The 18,464-nt window shown below is 51.0% G+C and overlaps 1 protein-coding gene across 1 annotated transcript in view; it reads right to left on the reverse strand.

Moving 5' to 3' along the window:
- Nucleotides 1-12,321: 12,321 nt before the first annotated feature.
- DHRS12 (dehydrogenase/reductase 12) overlaps nucleotides 12,322-18,464 on the reverse strand; it is a 33,683-nt gene continuing 27,540 nt past the window's right edge. Inside the window, exons 9-10 of the mRNA XM_054163133.1 lie at nucleotides 18,090-18,227; nucleotides 12,322-12,469 (exon numbers count right to left, since the gene is read on the reverse strand). Of these exons, the coding sequence (XP_054019108.1) occupies nucleotides 12,342-12,469; nucleotides 18,090-18,227 (266 nt within the window). The 3' untranslated portion in view covers nucleotides 12,322-12,341. The remainder of the gene's footprint in view (nucleotides 12,470-18,089; nucleotides 18,228-18,464) is intronic.

Genomic DNA, 18,464 nt, shown 5'->3' on the forward strand with positions numbered 1-18,464 from the left:
TCGAGCCAGGCCGAACATTTGCACCAAGACTCTTTCCACTTCTTCTCAGAACACACAAGGAGGTATTTTTTCACCTGATGGTTTGTACAATCTGACTTTGGTTGTCTTGAGTTTGCTTGGGAAATCCACGTGGTGCGGTCTGGAGGTTTTGCACCTCACCGAGTCAAGGCGCTGGCTGCTCTGTACAGAGGGCCCTGGGGCTGTGTCTCCGGCACCGGCACGCTGCGTGCGGCACTCGGCTCCCCCTGCAGGAGCTGCCTGTTGAGCTGGGACAGTGCTCCCTTCGCTGGAGGAGCTCCAGGCACGGCGCTGGATGTTCTCTGGGTGCAGCACCGAGGAGCTGATGGACTACTGCAACACCTAAAAGGGCTCTACCACCTCCTTGTCTGAGCGGACATCACCCAGAGAGCATCTGATGGGTCCGTAGCAGCTGAAATCCAACCTCCTGCCTCTTCCCTTCCTGCACAAATTGCAAGCCCAGGGGGACAGGTTGCTTAGCAACTAACTTCTATGAAAGCTGAAAGAGCTTTCTGGCTTAGAGCGTTGCAAGGAGCACGCAGACCTGCTTGAGTCTGATGAGCCTGGCAGGCTGGTTGAAATTAAACTGTTGGCAACAGGAGCTGCTAGGAGTGTGTGCATGGCGGGGGAGGGGGGAGCAAGGCAGAGCCAGACCTGGTCTAGGGCTGAAAAGTTTGGTTTACCTCTACCTCTTCCTTGTGCAGCAACATTTCAGCATTTGTACCTGGCTGTGTTGTTGAAGATGAATTTGGGTTTCCTGGTTTTTTCCACATAGTCATATTTATTTTCTACAATTCTGATGGGCTTTATGGATTCCCTCTACAGAGCAGGATCTGACAGTGCCGAGTGGGGCCCATTGTCCTGGTGGCATATTTTATGATCCCTTTTAAGAATAAAAAGTCTTTAAAAACCTGGATTGCCCCAGTGTGCATTTTTAGAAGCATGTTGTCAATGCCAAGCACTGATGCAGGCTGGGCAGGGCCTGGCTGCAGAGCAGCCCTGAAGAAAAGGACCTGGGGGTGCTGGGGGAGGAGAAGCTCAGCAGGAGCCAGCAGGGAGCACTTGCAGCCCAGAGAGCCAAGCAGAGCCTGGGCTGCAGCAAGAGAAGCAGAGCCAGCAGGGCAGGGAGGGGATTCTGCCCCTCTGCTCCACTCTGCTGAGACCACAGATGGAGCTCTGGGGCCAGCTCTGGAGCCTCTGTGCCAGGAAGGATCTGGAGGTGCTGGAAGGTGTCCAGAGAAGGGCCAGGAGGATAAGCAGAGGGCTGGAGCTGCTCTGCTGTGAGGACAGACTGAGGGAGTTGGGGGTTGTGCAGGCTGGAGAGGAGAAGGCTCCCAGGAGACCTCATTGTGGCCTTCCAGGATCTGCAGGGGGCTCCAAGAAAGCTGGGGAGGGACTTTTGAGGGTGCCAGGGAGGGATAGGACTGGGGGGGGTGGAGCAGAACTAGAAATGGGGAGATTCAGATTGGATGTGAGGAAGAAGTTGTTCCCCATGAGGGTGGTGAGAGCCTGGCACAGGCTGCCCAGGGAGGTGGTGGCAGCCTCATCCCTGGAGGTGTTTGCAGCCAGGCTGGAGGTGGCTGTGAGCAGCCTGCTGTAGTGTGAGGCGTCCCTGCTTCTCCTCCATTTGCCCAGCAGCAATCCACTTCTGAGGAAACAAAAAGATTAGCACAATCCATGGCATTCATTCCAGACCACTGAGCTGCTGCAGTAAGGAGCCCATGGACTTCCATGTGCATGTCTTAGGAGTGATGCATGGAGAAGATCGGAGGAAAACCTTTTTCCCTGTGGGGGTGACAGAACACTGGAGCAGGCTGCCCAGGGGGGTGTGGAATCTCCCTCTCTGGAGCTACTCAAACCCTCCTGGCTGCATTCCTGTGTGATCTGGTACAGGGGGGGGTGGGCTGGATGATCTGCTGAGGTCCCTTCCAGCCCCTGACATGGTGTGTGTGATGCCCATAAACTCTGCTTGAGTGCTTTGCAGCCATGCTCTCTGAAATGATGCCACCTTTGCTCTCCTGGTCTCACAGGTGTTTGCTCCCCTCGCGGTAGCATATTCCAATGCTAACTTTCACACAGGATTCCCAAAGCACCAGAAAGATTCCTTTTCCCAGCTTCTGAGTTAATTGTTTTCTGAGCCCTCCCACTTTCTCCCTGGAAGCTGGATGCTTGTGTCATCTTGGAAAGCTTCTCACTACACCTCTTACACGTTTCCTGGTGGCTGCAGTGTTCTTGGCTGACACAGCTATGCAGGATGAGGAAGTCACCTGCCAATAGTTCATTTCCTCTAGAGAAGATTTACACAACTGTGTTGGACTGTGCTGTTCCATGCTTCTTTGGGCTCAGGGCCTTTTGACCATGTAACATACAAATGAAGACAAGGAGCTGACTCCAAAGGAGACACACACTTTGGGGAGAGGGACATTTGCACTGCTCTGCAGTATCACAGTATCACTAAGGTTGGAAGAGACCTCAAAGATCGAGTCCAACATGTCACCACAGACCTCTACTCGACCATGGCACCAAGTGCCACGTCCAATCCCCTCTTGAACACCTCCAGGGATGGGGACTCCACCACCTCCCTGGGCAGCACATCCCAAGGGCTAACAACTGTTCTCTCAGTGAAGAACTTTCTCCTCACCTCCAGCCTAAACTTCCCCTGGTGCAGTGAACTCTTGGCCACTCCTCCTTTCTCTTCCAAGGAGCAGGAGCTTGAGTGTTGCTCTGTGTGTGGATGTTGGGCACACAAATCCATTTTGCAGAATGCCCTTGCTGTTCTTCCTGGCTAGAGTCCCTGCAGCTGTCTGCAGCCAAGCTGAACGTCCTCTTACCTGGCAGTCTCAGTACAAACCGGTGTTGGCTTAGAAAATCATCTGAAAGTGAAGTTGAGAGCAAAACCTTGTGACCTTAAAAGCTACAATGTGGAGCTGTGGAGGGAAGGAAGGTGTCTCTAATTCCAACAATAATTCCTTCACCTCCCAAATGCAACAAGGAGGATTTGACTCTGGGTGAGTTAAAACGCCTCCTTTCCTGCTCTGCCCTGGGAAGGTAGCAATCTCAGCTGCTTCTGTCTCCTCGAGCTGCACAAGGAGCCAGGATCCCTGTTGCCTGCTCCTTTGCTTTCCATTTTAGCTGCTGAATAACAAAGCTATTTTTATGCATTGCATGGGGGGGGGAGCTGTCTTTTGGTACAGATGTGAACTATGCAGCACCCCACTCACACACCCCCACACGCTCAGCTGAAGAGAAGTCCTCTTCCCCAGGGCTGCTGGAGTGCAGCAGCAGGCTCCTAGTGATCCCTCCTGCTGTGCCAAGAAGTGCACAGGCAAGGCTGGCCTTCCTCTGCTCTTCACCTTAGAAACAGTGATTGTTGTTCCTCTCCTAGCTGGTGTTCCCTCAGGGAAAGAAGCAGTGTTCCTCAGAGCATCTGCCTGCCGTTCTTGGCTTTAAAATGAGCAGTACTGGTAGCATGTAGAGGGCAGGAGAGCTCTGCAGAGGGACCTTGCCATGCTGGACAGGTGGGCAGAGTCCAAGGGCAGGAGACTGAACACATCCAAGTGCCAGGTTCTGCACATTGGCCTCTGGCCAGTGTTTGTTGCTGATGAGAAGGTGCATGCCTGGATGCACTAAAAGATTGTGCAGGAACCCCCAGAAAAGATGTAGGGCTAAAAAAATATATAAATTAAAATTCCTTCATGCCTGCTGAGGAAATCACTGCTAGAAAAGAACAGGCAGCTTTTTTTAGCCCAGCTGGGGTCAGCTGTGGGCCAGCCAGTACAAGAGAGAGATGAAGTACTGGATCAAGTCCAGCAAAGGGCCAGTGAGATAGCAAAGGGACTGGAGAGCCTTTCCATGGCATGGAATGGAATGGAATGGAATGGAATGGAATGGAATGGAATGGAATGGAATGGAATAGAATAGAATAGAATAGAATAGAATAGAATAGAATAGAATAGAATAGAATAGAATAGAATAGAATAGAATAGAATAGAATAGAATTAACCAAGTTGGAAAAGACCTTTGAGAACATCAAGTCCAACCTCTCACCCAGCACCATCCAATCAACTCAACCATGGCACCAAGTGCCTCATCCAGGCTCTTCCTGAACACCTCCAGGGACGGTGACTCCACCACCTCCCTGGGCAGCACATTCCCATGGCCAATCGTTCTGTGAAGAACTTCTTCCTAACATCCAGCCTAAACCTCCCCTGGCTGCCTGGGAGAAGAGACCAACCCCCACCTGGCTACAACCTCCCTTCAGGTAGTTGCAGAAAGGCCCCAGCCTCTCACTCAGAGCTGGGACTATTCAGCCTAGAGAAGTCAAAGCTCTGGGGAATTTGATCAATATATATAAATCCCTGAAGTGAGAGTGCAAAGAAAGCAGCCAGGCTCCTCCCAGTGGTGCCCAGTGACAGAATCAGGTGCAGTGAGCTCAAACTCAAACACAGAAGGTTCCCTCTGGACCACCACAAAGACTTCTTTTCACTGTGAGGGCGACTGAGCGCTGGCCAGGAGGGCTGTGGAGTCTCCATTGTTGAAGCTATTTAAATGCCAACTGGACATGGTGCAGGGCATCTGACTCTAGGTGTCCCTGCCTGAGCAGGGGAGTTGGACCAGATGACCTTCAGCAGTCCCTTCCCACCTCAACCATTCTGTGATTCAAAGACCACTTAGTGCCTGTGTCTGCTGCATGGGTTAGAAAATAATAGAGAAGTCTCTTTCTTTACATCTAAAATGCCAGGGCTAATAACAAAGTAATAAATGGTTCCTAGAGAACAGAGTTAACCAGGTTGGAAGAGACCAAGATCATCGAGTCCAACCCATCACCCAACACCAACTAACCCATGGCACCAAGCACCCCATCCAGGCTCTTCCTAAACACCTCCAGTGACGGTGACTCCACCACCTCCCCTGTGTCTGCCCTCAGCAGTCCCAAAAAGGTGTGGGAAAGAACAGCCAAAATTCCCTCTTGCAGCACACAGGAAGCAGGTCTACAAGGTGAGGGTTTGTGGGGCTGTGTCCTTTCGGGGGGACCAGGCTTGCAAAGATGATTTAGAAGACTTTGTTTCTCTGTGTGACCATTGTGTGCAACAGTAACTTGACCCTTTTTTCAGGCTGGCTCAACCTGCCGAGTTCCTCCAGTGCTGACCTCTTGTGTAATGCTGAGGAAGAGGCAGACTTCTTTCACTTCAAGATTGTGTGTGAAAAATACAAGGGGGGAGGAAAGTGGTTCCTCTTTGGACAGTAACTCAGAGTTCTGGGATTCAAGTCTGAGATTAACTCTGTGTTGTCATGTGGGACCTATTTTCCCAGGTTTGGGGGATTTTCCATTGTGACCAAGCAGACTTTGCTTGCTGCAGGACAGCACTGTGCTGCTGGGAACAGAAAGGGCTTGAGTTCAGAGGCACTGGAATTGGTGCCATGTGGGGACATTGAACTCAAAATGAAAACAAGAGGGCATAGTCTACTGGCAAAGTCTTTGCAGAAGCAGAGATGCCAAGAGAGAATGCTATCACCACACAAACAAAGCCAGCAGTATAGGAATGGACATTCATTAGAACTGCACAAAGCAAAAGCATGCCCTGTCCCAGCACTGTAAGCTGACCAGCAGCCCTGGTCAGCATCCAGAAGCCACAAGGGCTGTGGAGTTGTTCCATAATGGGCTGATAGAGCCAGCCTGAGAAGATCTGACTTTGATTTCTTGTTGTTGGTTAGAACTGGCCAACAGTGTCCATCTACCTCAAGCAGTGCTGTGAGAAATGTGTAAGCCATTTGACATTCCAGTGATGGGGAAGAGACAAATCCCTTCTGAGCTGATGATGCAGGAGAGGTGCCAGGCCTTCTGAACACAGAGGTTTTGTGCTTGCCACTCACTTGTTGCTTAGGCATTCAGTAACCTGATTTTATTACAGGGTTTATCACTTTTGTACTTCCCAGCCTCCTTGACACACTTTTTCCATCCCTGTTCCCTGCCCCCTTTGCAGATACTGACCCACACCTAACATTGTCTGACAGGTCAGGGCTTCCCTCAGGCACAGCAGACCCACTTGGTCCTGTCCCAAGTAAAGCTGACGGAGTTGCCACCATCAAGCAGTTGAGAATGTTTCTGTGCAAAAGATGAGCTGCACAAACTTGACTCATCCTTGTCATAACTCGTCTGGGGTTTTGGTGATGGAGCCCTGGAGCAGGCTGCCCAGAGGGGCTGTGGAGTCTCCTTCTCCACACACATTCAAAACCCACCCGGGTGCATTCCTGTGTGGACTACCCTAAGCGGTCCTGCTTTGGCAGGGGGTTGGACTCGGTGATCTCTGGAGGTCCCTTCCAACCCCTCATGTTCTGGGATTCTGGTTTCAGGCACGATTGGCTTTTTCCCAGAGGCTGAGCATTGCTGCTGGCTCTCTACCTGGTAACTCCCCTTCAGAGCAGTGCCCAGCCTCTTGTGGCCTTTGCTTGCTTTCAGCAGAGAGAGATTTTGCATTTAAAGAGGTGATCACCTTGGCTGGTGTCTTCCAGGAGCACTGCTCGAGAACGTGACCATCTTTTCTGCTAAGCATCTTGCAACACTTTCTAGTTCTGTTCCATTGTGTAACTGAACAAACTGTGGTGGTTTAACCCCACTAAATTAATTTCTATCAGCCTCTGGCTGTTGCTTTCTCTAGGTGTGTGTCCATTTGCCTGTTGCAGGGAGTTTGGCTTATTGAGTTTTGACTGAGTTTTCTCCTTCCCTGTCTGTGGGTTGGCATAAAACTGCCAGTGACTGCATGGGCACGTGGGGGTCATTCCTTTGCCAGGACAAACTCCCAGCAGGGAGTGAGGAGCCAAGGGAAGGAGGGTGTTTGGGCAGCAGAAGAGTTGCACAATGTTCTGCATCACTCCAAGGCTCCCTGCTGATTATGGATTCTCAGGTGGAAAGTAAAGGGAAGGTACTCAAGATGATTTTTAACCACCAAGGAAAATGCCTCTTTCTGGGAGCTCCCTGAGGTTTGCACCAGTGCAGTTCCTCTTAGTCCTCTTCTCTAACAACGATTTTACACCACTGGCACTGCTGACACATTAGAGGTTTGAGCTGTTTCTCGTAAGGGCAGGCTGAAAACCTGGGCTGCTGCAGACCTTTGGCCAAGCTGACGCTGTGTGTCTTTGTAAGGCTGTGCCTTAGCATTTGCCTTGAGGAAGAGATGTTTCCTGCACAAGAGTACATGCTAATGTTTATCTGATGGCTCCCTCTAGAGAGAGGAACATAAACACTGGCCTGCTTCACAAAATGAAGTGCTTGGATTTGGCCACTTTCAATCCCAGAAGTGTTTGTGTTCCCCTGTGTTTTCCAGGCCTTCTCTCTCTCTGCCTAGAGCTGGGCTCCGCAGCTGGCTGCAGGGACACAGTTTTCAAGTCATCTTGTCTGCATTTCAAAACTACCTCCTGGAAGCAGCCACTGGATCTGTCCAAATGCACCCAGAACCACCTCTCCCCACAAAGCAAGAGATGCAAACCTGATGGGCCAACAGGCAAATACTCTGAGCAGAGCCAGAAGAGATCTGAAGCTTCCCACTGCTGGCCAGAGTGGGAACAGCTGGTTTGCAAAAGCCAGTAGGTGGATGCTGGTCAGCACTCACTTCTGAGGAGCAGGATCTGGTGGCATAAGAAGGGGCATTTCATTTCTGCAGGGAGTGAGTGAGCAATGCACACAGGGAAGGGGGAAAAGGCACAGCAAAAAGGAACCTGGATTAAACTGGCTGGAAGGTGTCCAGAGAAGGGCAACAAAGCTGGGGAGGGGTCTGGAGCACAGCCCTGGGAGGAGAGGCTGAGGGAGCTGGGGTTGCTTAGCCTGCAGAAGAGGAGGCTCAGGGGAGACCTTCTTGCTCTCTCCAACTCCCTGAAGGGAGGTTGTAGCCAGGTGGGGGTTGGTCTCTTCTCCCAGCAACCAGCAGCAGAACAAGAGGACAAAGGCTCAAGCTGTGCCAGGGGAGGTTTAGGCTGGAGGTGAGGAGAAAGTTCTTCATAGAGAGATTGCCCATTGGGATGTGCTGCCCAGGGAGGTGGTGGAGTCACCATCCCTGGAGGTGTTCAAGAGGGGATTGGATGTGGCACTTGAAGCCATGGTTTAGTTAGTCATGAGGTGTTGGGTGACAGGTTGGACTTGATGATCTCTGAGGTCTTTTCCAACCTTACTGATTCTATGATTCTCTAGAAGACTAACTCCATGTTCACTCTCTGCTGAGTTAAACATTGGTGAATGCAACCTAGCACTGCTGTGGGCTTACAAAAATGAAAAAGAATCCAAAACTACAGTTAGCTGTTGATGCCTGGCCCAGGGCTGTGCCCCACCAAATACAGCATGTACACTGAGGCTGCCAGCACTCAATCATAGAATCAATAAGGTTGGAAAAGACCTCAGAGATATCAAGTCCAACCTGTCACCCAACACCTCATGACTAACTAAACCATAGCTCCAAGTGCCACATCCAATCCCCTCTTGAACACCTCCAGGGATGGGGACTCCACCACCTCCCTGGGCAGCACATTCCAGTGGCCAGTTGAAGCCTATAGGAAAACCTAAGCAGGGCATGTTCAGCATTCCACCCCAGCCTCGTTTAACATGTAGGTGTGTCCCTGCTTGCATCTTGCTCCTAGTGAGTGGAAGAGTGTAAAGATGGAGAGTTAGGACAGCACAGAAGCTGGCAGTCATATTGGTGCAGGTGCAAACAGTAGGTGTTAGGGAAGAAAACTGAGTCTGCAACCAGTTTTGTAGGGATGCAGGACTTATGTGAATGAAAGACACTTTTCCAGTCCATCTCCTGAATAGCATAGCATAGAATAGAATAGAATAGAACAGAACAGAACAGAACAGAACAGAACAGAACAGACTAGAATAGACCAGGTTGGGAGAGACCTTCAGGATCATCGTGTCCAACCTATTATCCAACACCACCTAATCAACTAAACCATGCAACCAAGCACCCCATCAAGTCTCCTCATCAAGTCTCCTCCTATCAGTTTACTCCAGAAGGGTGAAGTACAAATGGGAATGCCCAGCTGTGCCCAGGGGCTGGCAAACAATTGTTCATCTCTTTAATCAGGAAGTTGTTTTGTTTTGTTTGGGTTTGGTTTTTTTTACATAGAATAAGCACAGCCCAGAAATAGAACTGAGAAGAGGAAATGCAGCTCACAAAATCATCTGGGACCTGGCACACTGAGCTTCTGAAGTTTCCACCCAGAAACACTTCGGTGCCCCTGCACCACTGCAGTCAGTCCTGCTGCGCTGCTGGTGGGCTCTGCCGGTCCATTAGGACAGGGGGAAAGGCCTCCACAGGAGGCTGCGGGGCTGCATTCCCCTCCCTGCAAAACTCCGGGTGGAAGCCTGCTGGGTAGGGTGACAAAGCGAAGGGAAACGTGGACACCTTCAGAATGTGAAAGATTCAGCAACAGAGTCAGAGTTGTGCAGGCCTGAATGCTGACAAAAGAAGTGTTGGGCTGAGGGTGGAAAGGGAAGGGCAGGGAGAGCAGCGGCCACGCTTGCTTGGCTCCTATAAACCCGCTGTGCACTGCAAGTCCTCAGCACGCACTACTTAGCAAGAACTTTTGCTGCCTTCTGTTCCTGGGAATCCATCACTGGATGCCATTTTTCTCGTGCCTCTGAAATTCTGTGGGTGCCACTGAATGCATTTGCTCACTCTGAGTCGCAGGAACACAAAGCATCTTGCTGTACAGCCACGTGCTGCGCTTGTGCCTGGAGGAAGGGCTGAAATAAAGCACCACTGGGGCTGTAGCTGCAAACTGGGGGAGACTCCAGAGGATGTTTTTAATCACTGCCCTGTGTTTTCATTCTCTTTGTATCAGAAGTGCTCTTAAACCACAGTGTGCTGGGACCAGACTTTGATTACAGCAGTTTACATACCCTTGGCTTTGTTTTAAAGCTGTGACTAGGAAGAAAAACATATTCCAGTATATCAGGAGTACAGAATGTGGACTAAACTACATGTTATATATATATGTGTGTGTGTGTGTGCATATATATGTGCATTTGGGGTTGTTTTTATGAGCTATTTCAATATCAGCCATTAAACTTTTCTTCTGCACTGCAGAGCTGAGAAGCAACTTGACTTAAATACTCCAGCATGCCAATGTTTTTATTAGCCTTGCAGCTAGTGGGTTGAGAAAAGCAGCCCTCTGTGTGCTTCCAGCCACACTCTTGTTTCCAGTAGCTGTATTTAGCAGCTTGAGCCATGTGAAATGCTAGCACCAGACTTCTAGGAAATAAATGTCTGTACAAGCCTTGTTGCTGGTCTCTTTCACTGTAGTGTGAGAAGGAGTTAAGTTTCTAGAATGAAGCAATAGTTTGAATGCTGATTCAGCCCCTTCAGGAAGAGCTGTGACAGCCTGACTTGGCTCAGCACTGCTTATCATGGGAAAGCTCATTTCAGGGCCTCTCTGACAGTAAAGCCTTTATTTCCAAGGAGACTGGATGAAAAGAGACTTTTCTAAACTGATACTTACCAGGATGTCTTTGAACAAGTGAATCAGGCAAGTGGGGTATCTTCTGGGAAACTTGAATTATGTAAAGCAGGCATAATGAGTGCCCTTCTTCACATCAGCATGACCTTCAGCTACCAGCCACTAGTAGGGCTCAAGAGTCTGTCCTCCTATGAGGGCAGACTGAAGGAGTTGGGGCTGTTCAGTCTGGAGAAGAGAAGGCTCTGGGGTGACCTAACTGTGGCCTTCCAGGATCTGAAGGGGGCTACAAGAAGGCTGGGGAGGGACTGCTCAGGATCTCAGGTAGTGCTAGGACTAGGGGGAATGGAATGAAGCTGGAGGGGGGGAGATTCAGGCTGGAGGTGAGGAGGAAGTTCTTCCCCAGCAGAGTGGTGAAGCCCTGGAATGGGTTGTCCAGGGAGGTGGTTGAGGCCCCATCCCTGGAGGTGTTTAAGCCCAGGCTGGCTGAGGCTCTGGCCAGGCTGATCTAGTGTGGGGTGTCCCTGCCCATGGCAGGGGGGTTGGAACTAGATGATCCTTGTGGTCCCTTCCAACCCTGACTGATACTATGAGACTAAGAACACCCCTGCTATATTTGTGTCTAGTTCTTTTCCCCCTACCTTACTAGTCCACAGCCATAAGTAAAACAGTAGTGCAGCCTGCTTGGCTTTTGTATGCAGTGTGCTATCAAACACACCCAGTGCAGGAGAAAATGTGTGACCACTGCTGTTAAGTCTCAGCTTTGCAGTAAATCTGAAATATGCAAGAGAATGAATGTCTTGCTCAGAGCTGACCATCTTCAGCAGCAGCAGCAGCATGCTGGAAGGTAGGTGCTACTTCTTAAGCTGCATCCAGTACCTCACTGCGAAGAGGCTGCTTTCTCTCTGGTCATTTACAGTGAGAATTCCAGAGAGAATGCCCACAGGTCAGGTAAGATGAATCCCATCCTCTGTGCCTGGAAATAAACAGCTCCAGGCAAAATACAAAACCCCCCAGCAGGAGGGGATTGCTACTCTAAAACCTGTGCCCCTCAGTGTTCCCTTCCCCCTCTTCATCCACCCATAACAATAATCTCTCAGAGGAAAGGCAAGCACATGTGGCTGAGCATGCTCTCCTTCTTCATGCAGTCATTTCTTCACTGGCTCCAGCCCTGGCTGGGTGTGGTATGTGCTGAAGCCTCCCCCTCGACGGTGTCGTGACATACCCGCCGGAATGTTCAGCCCTGGCTCTATAAAGACATCTGGCAGCGTTCCTAAATTCATCCTGTGTAAGCAGGAGGAAGCAGACCCCTTCTGCACTCCAGCACTGCCTTGCAGGACCTGCAGGCTGGGAGGCAGCCTTCCACTTAACCCAAGCAGGCAATGCAAGAGAGCTTCTGCGCTCCAAGTGATAGGTTTGAGCTCCGCCGCCCTCACGCAGCGAAGGAAGCCCCCAGCCTGTCAAGCACAGCCTTAAACCTGGCTTAAGACATTTACTGCTTCATTCCCCAAGCCCTTCACCAGGCTTACTGCAGACACACTCCTCTGCCTCTCTCTGTGCCCAGTGCTTTAAATGAGTGTTGAGCACCTTCACAAAGCCTAGAGCTTCACTTTAATCCCTCCTCATTCTGCTTCCAGTTCAGAGGAACAGACTCCCCCTGTGCCTTGAGCCAGCAGGTGCACATTCCCGACGGGAGAGACTCGCAGCAGCAGCAGCAGCATGCTGCAGGCAGCACTCTCCCCCGTGCTGGGAACACCTGAACACAATTTGTTTTCCCCAGGCCTGCTCCATCCCACTTGCCCCCGAGCAGCAGGCGCTCCGCAGCGCCGGCCCTGGGTAAGGAGCAGCTTTCTGCCTACGTTCGGCCAGCAGCGGCACTAAGTTCCTGCAGCAGTGGATCTGAACTTCTGGGAGAATTCTTCCAGCACCTCCATTAGCTTCTCCTCCTCCTCTGGTGGGCTGTGGGTGCTTGCCAGGGGTAGGTGTGTACTGACTGGTTGCCTGTCTGGAAGGCAAGGAACACAAATAAATTGTTGTGGGTGCATTAAGTTGCTCCTCTAGCACCAAGGAGATTGTTTGCTAGGCTCCATACTGCCCAAGCATACCTTGAAGCCAGGAAGCTTACCTTCTAGATGTCTCTTTAAAATGTCTTCCAAGCAGAAACTAAACTAATCTCATTGTCATTCTGGAGCTAGAGTGACTGTCCTTTGGCACAGCATGACTCAGACTGGGCAGCAAGACCTCGCTAGCAGCTAGGAACAGTATAAAAGAAGGCCTTAGTGTGGGGCTACCCTTGCTCACTGGCACTACTGTAGATACAGATCAGCAACCCAAGATTGCTGCTGCAGGTACAAATTGCTTCTGCAGCACGAGGCAGGATTTTTCCTTCCTTCCTGGGCCGTGTATGGAGTGGTACACAAATGCCCCAACCAAACTTGGTGCTTTGGTTTGTTTGCAACTTTCAAACACTTTCATCTTTTAAAATAATCATTACATTCTAAATGCTGAAGGACTTCAGTCAATTGCCCAGATGCTGTAAGCAGCAGCTGTCTGTGAGGGTGCCTGGCCACACTTCCTCAATCTGCTGCTAGAATAGAATAGAATAGAATAGAATAGAATAGAATAGAATAGAATAGAATAGAATAGAATAGAATAGAATAGAATAGAATAGAATAGACCAGGTTGGAAGAGACCTTCAAGATCATCAAGTCCAACCTATCACCCAGCACCATCTAATCAACTAACCCATGGCACCAAGCACCCCATCCAGTCTCTTCCTAAACACCTCTAGGAATGGTGACTCCACCACCTCCCTGGGCAGCACATTCTAATGGGCAATCACTCTCCCAATGAAGAACTTCTTCCTAACATCCAGCCTAAACCTCCCCTGGCACAGCTTGAGACTGTGTCCTCTTGTTCTGGTGCTGGTTGCCTGGGAGAAGAGACCAACCCCCACCTGGCTACAACCTCCCTTCAGGGAGTTAGAGAGAGCAAGAAGGTCTCCCCTGAGCCTCCTCTTCTGCAGGCTAAGCAACCCCAGCTCCCTCAGCCTCTCCTCCCAGGGCTGTGCTCCAGACCCCTCCCCAGCTTTGTTGCCCTTCTCTGGACACCTCCCAGCACCTCAACATCCTTCCTAAACTGAGGGGCCCAGAACTGGACACAGGACTCAAGGTGTGGCCTACCCTTGTACTCCTTGCTCACTCCCCAAAAGCACAGCATCTGGAGGCTAGGAACCTTAGGACAGTGAAGGCAGATGTCTGTGAAACTGCTGCCAGAACTCTGGTGCAGCACTGGCAGTCTGCTAAAGTCCAACTTTGCAGCAGCCAGCTGAGACTAAAAGAACAAGCTGTTGCAACTCTGGTCAGCAGACTTCCCTGAAACCTATCAGGCTGCAATCAGGCTTCCCAGGGGAGCAGAGCTGTTTGTTCTCCTCAGAGCAAATGTTGTAACTGGCTGCACACACCACATAACCTCTGCCCATGGAAAAATGAGGAGAGAGAAACATTCCCTTCTCTGTCACTGACCATGAACTGCTTCCTACCTAACTGTAATGCTTCCAGCAGCCTGGGCTAACGTCTGGGAGCTGTGTGTGCAAGCCAAGGCCAGCATCATGGAGAGGCTGACTCCAGCCTTTGCAGAGCAGGACTCTGGCAAACACTGTTCATTTCTTTTGGCAGATGCAGAGAGCTGTGTGTGTGACTTGTTGTGCAACTCATGCTCTCACTTCCCCTTTTTTTCCTCAGGAAAAAGAAAATAATTCTGCCTTTGGTTTTCACTCAAAGTGAGCAGAATAAAGGAGAACAGAGGGGACAGAGGAAAGGAAATGGCTGCCTAGGACTAGAACATCAGGATCTGTGTTAAAGGGCTTCAAGAAGGCCCACATTAAGCTGTGGGAGAGAGCAATAACTGACTTCATCATTTGATAAGCACAGGACACAGACATAGGACTTCTGTGGCAGCCCCAAGAGCAGTCATGCCAAGACCATAGCTCTCAAAAGTCAAGAGCTGTAGCTACAGAGCCAAGGAAAGTTCCCTGTTCACTACAGCTGAGGGTAGACAAAAGCCAAAGGCAAGAGCCTGGTGGAATTATGATCTAGAGAAAGAAAAACTGAGCAGAAGCATTAGGAGCAGAAGAAGGTGGTAGGAGTATGAAGAAGGCAAAGCCTGGCTCTACAGGCTGAGATGGTTGGGGCTGTTCAGCCTGGAGAAGGATCCAGGGGGACCTTATAGCCACATTTCAATATCCAAAGGAAGGCTGGGGGGGGACTGTGTAGAAGGCCTGGTAGTGACAGGATGAGGGGCAATGGTTTGAAACTGGAGCAGGGTAGATTTAGGTTAGACTTAAGGAAGAAGTTCTTTAGAGTGAGAATGGTAAAATAATGGAACAGGTTGCCCAGGAATGTGGTTGAGGCATTCAAGACCAGATGTGATGTGGCCCTGGGCAGCCTGATCTAGTTGGGGGTGTCCCAGGTCACTGCAGGGGGGTTGGACAAGATGACCTTTGAGGGTCCCTTCCAACCTGCTGCAATCTGTACAGACTGACTAGCTGGGATGCAGAGTTTCTGCATGCACCACATGAAGAAGGTCTGGTTAAATATCTGTCAATCAGCCTTCTTCAAGGGGACAGAAGGGACAAAGCCAACACAGCTCCAGGAATCTGACCTTCCTGCATCCTCTGCCTAGAAGCTCAGTGCCACATCCAACAGAAGAACTGAGCTTCTGTAAGCAGTTACCTTGTAAGCAATTTCTCCTTCTGGGCTGACCTGCATCACCATTAGGACATCTATGCTTCCAGCTGCTCCTACTGAGATGCCTGTCATCTGTCTAGGGGGAAAGAAAGCCTCTGCCCTGACTTTCCACTCCCTATGCTTACAGTGCCAAAAACGCCACTCTGCTCAAGCCTCTGCCCAGCACCAGAAAAAGAGGCAACTGGCAGTTTGAGCTAGCACAGAACGGAAGGAAGAGCCTCTCAAAGCAAAGCCAGCTCCCACTGCTCTGTGAGAAGGATGCTAGCACCAGAAAAGATGCTGTCTGACTGCTGTGATTCACCTTCCCTCGGCACAGTCCTGCACACAGCCATTCTCCTTCTAACTTCACCCCCCAAGTACTCCCTAAAGGAAGAGCTTTGAAGTCTCTATGAGATACTTCAGAGGACAAAAGCAGGAACATGAGCTGGCCAAGCCACTCTCCATTATTTTTCATCAGTCCTGGCTCACTGGAGAGATCCCAGCTGACTGGAAGCTGGCCAACGTGGTACCCATCCACAAGAAGGGCCGGTTGGATGAGCCAGGGAATTACAGGCCTGTCAGCCTGACCTCAGTGCCAGGAAAGATTATGGAGCAGGTCATCCTGAGTGCAATCACGCAACACTTAGAGGATGGCCAAGGGATCAGGCCCAGCCAACATGGGTTTAGGAAGGGCAGGTCCTGCCTGACCAACCTGATCTCCTTCTATGATCAGGTGACCCGCCTGGTGGATGTGGGGAGGCCTGTGGATGTAGTCTACCTGGACCTCAGCAAGGCCTTTGACACCGTTCCCCATAGCAAACTCCTGGCCAAGCTGTCAGCCCATGGCTTGGATGGGAACACACTGAGATGGGTTAGGAACTGGCTGGAGGGCCGAGCCCAGAGAGTGGTAGTGAATGGTGCCACATCCAGCTGGCAGCCAGTCACCAGTGGTGTGCCCCAGGGATCAGTACTGGGCCCCTTGCTCTTTAACATCTTTATTGATGATCTGGACGAGGGCATCAAGTCCATCATCAGTAAATTTGCTGACGACACCAAGCTGGGCGCAGGAGTTGATCTGCTGGAGGGTAGAGAGGCTCTGCAGAGGGACCTCGACAGGCTGGGCAGATGGGCAGAGTCCAACGGCATGAGATTTAACACATCCAAGTGCCGGGTTCTGCACATTGGCCACAGCAACCCCATGCAGTGCTACAGGCTGGGGTCAGAGTGGCTGGAGAGCAGTCAGGCTGAGAGGGACCTGGGGGTGCTGGTCGACGGTAGACTGAACATGAGCCTGCAGTGTGCCCAGGCAGCTAAGAGGGCCAATGGCATCCTGGCCTGCATCAGGAACAGTGTGGCCAGCAGGAGCAGGGAGGTCATTCTGCCCCTGTACACTGCACTGGTTAGGCCGCACCTCGAGTACTGTGTCCAGTTCTGGGCCCCTCAGTTTAGGAAGGATGTTGACTTGCTGGAACGAGTCCAGAGAAGAGCAACAAAGTTGGTGAGGGGTTTGGAACATAAGCCCTATGAGGAGAGGCTGAGGGAGCTGGGGTTGCTTAGCCTGGAGAAGAGGAGACTGAGGGGTGACCTTATTACTCTCTACAACTACCTGAAGGGAGGTTGTAGACAGACGGATGTTGGTCTCTTCTCCCAGGCAAGCAGTACCAGAACAAGAGGACACAGTCTCAGGCTGCGCCAGGGGAGATACAGGCTGGATGTTAGAAAAAAGTTCTATACAGAAAGAGTGATTGCACATTGGAATGGGCTGCCTGGGGAGGTGGTGGAGTCACCATCACTGGAGGTTTTTAGGAGAAGACTTGACGGGGTACTTGGTGCTGTGGGTTAGTTGCTTGGGCGGTGTTGGATTGGTTGATGGGTTGGACGCGATGATCTTGAAGGTCTCTTCCAACCTGGTTTATTCTATGTATTCTATGTATTCTATGTATAACATAAGCCATTGTGCCCTGTGCTCAGCACTGCTCAGGCCACACCTTGAGTCCTGTGTCCTGTTCTGGGCTCCTCAGGTTAGGAAAGATGTTGAATTGCTGGAAGGTGTCCAGAGAAGGGCAACAAAGCTGGGGAGGGGTCTGGAGCACAGCCCTGTGAGGAGAGGCTGAGGGAGCTGGGGTTGCTTAGCCTGCAGAAGAGGAGGCTCAGGGGAGACCTTCTTGCTCTCTCCAACTCCCTGAAGGGAGGTTGTAGCCAGGTGGGGGTTGGTCTCTTCTCCCAGGCAACCAGCACCAGAACAAGAGGACACAGTCTCAAGCTGTGCCAGCGGAGGTTTAGGCTGGGTGTTAGGAAGAAATTCTTCCCAGCAAGAGAGATTGGCCATGGGGATGTGCTGCCCAGGGAGGTGGTGGAGTCACCATCCCTGGAGGTGTTTAGGAAGAGCCTGGATGGGATGCTTGGTGCCAGTGGCTTAGTTGATTAGATGGTGTTGGGTGATATAGGTTGGACTCAGTGATTTCAAAGATGTTTTCCAACCTGGTCAATTCAATTCTATCCTATCCTATCCTATCCTATCCTATCCTATCCTATCCTATCCTATCCTATCCTATCCTATCCTATCCTATCCTATCCTATCCTATCCTATCCTATCTTATCCTATCCTATCCTACCCTATCCTATTCTATTCCATTCCATCCCATCCCACCATCCCATCCCATCCCATCCCATCCCATCCCATCCCATCCCACCCCACCCCACCCCACCTCACTCATTCTCTGCCTGCCCAATGCTCACTTGACCCTTCGCCTCGGAGCGATATTGAGCCACATTTTGCCCTTTGAGGAGGGGTTTCCTGGTGGAGCCTTCCTCTCCTCCCAGGCCAGCTGGGGACCAAACAGTTCAGACAGCTTAGGGATCTCCCCTGCTACACAGGGTGAGACACTGCTGCCTTACCTTGGAAGAACAAGCCGCTTGGGAACCTCGCTGCTTCGGAGGACACTGCCAACCACACCACGGTATCAGCTCCCTGGGCCTCTGTGCGCAGGCTGCTCCTCATCCTCTCGTAGAAATCTGGCATTGATGATCTCACAGCTAGAGACAATAGCAATGGAATGATGGCCTGCTGAGTGAGACCCTGTGTGGTCAAAAAGAACAAGACCAAAAACCCCACACAACCAACCCAAAACCAAACCAAAACCCCCAACCCCCACCAGAAAGAGCAGTTTGAAGTTGCCAGTCTGAGTGCAGGAGGGAGAGAAGGCAGCTCAGGGGCGGTGACAATGAGCATTTCCCCACAGCTAGGAGGATGATGACTTCTGGTGGGAGAGT

The sequence above is a fragment of the Dryobates pubescens genome, chromosome 7 (genome assembly GCF_014839835.1).
Source record: "Dryobates pubescens isolate bDryPub1 chromosome 7, bDryPub1.pri, whole genome shotgun sequence".
Taxonomy (NCBI): domain Eukaryota; kingdom Metazoa; phylum Chordata; class Aves; order Piciformes; family Picidae; genus Dryobates; species Dryobates pubescens.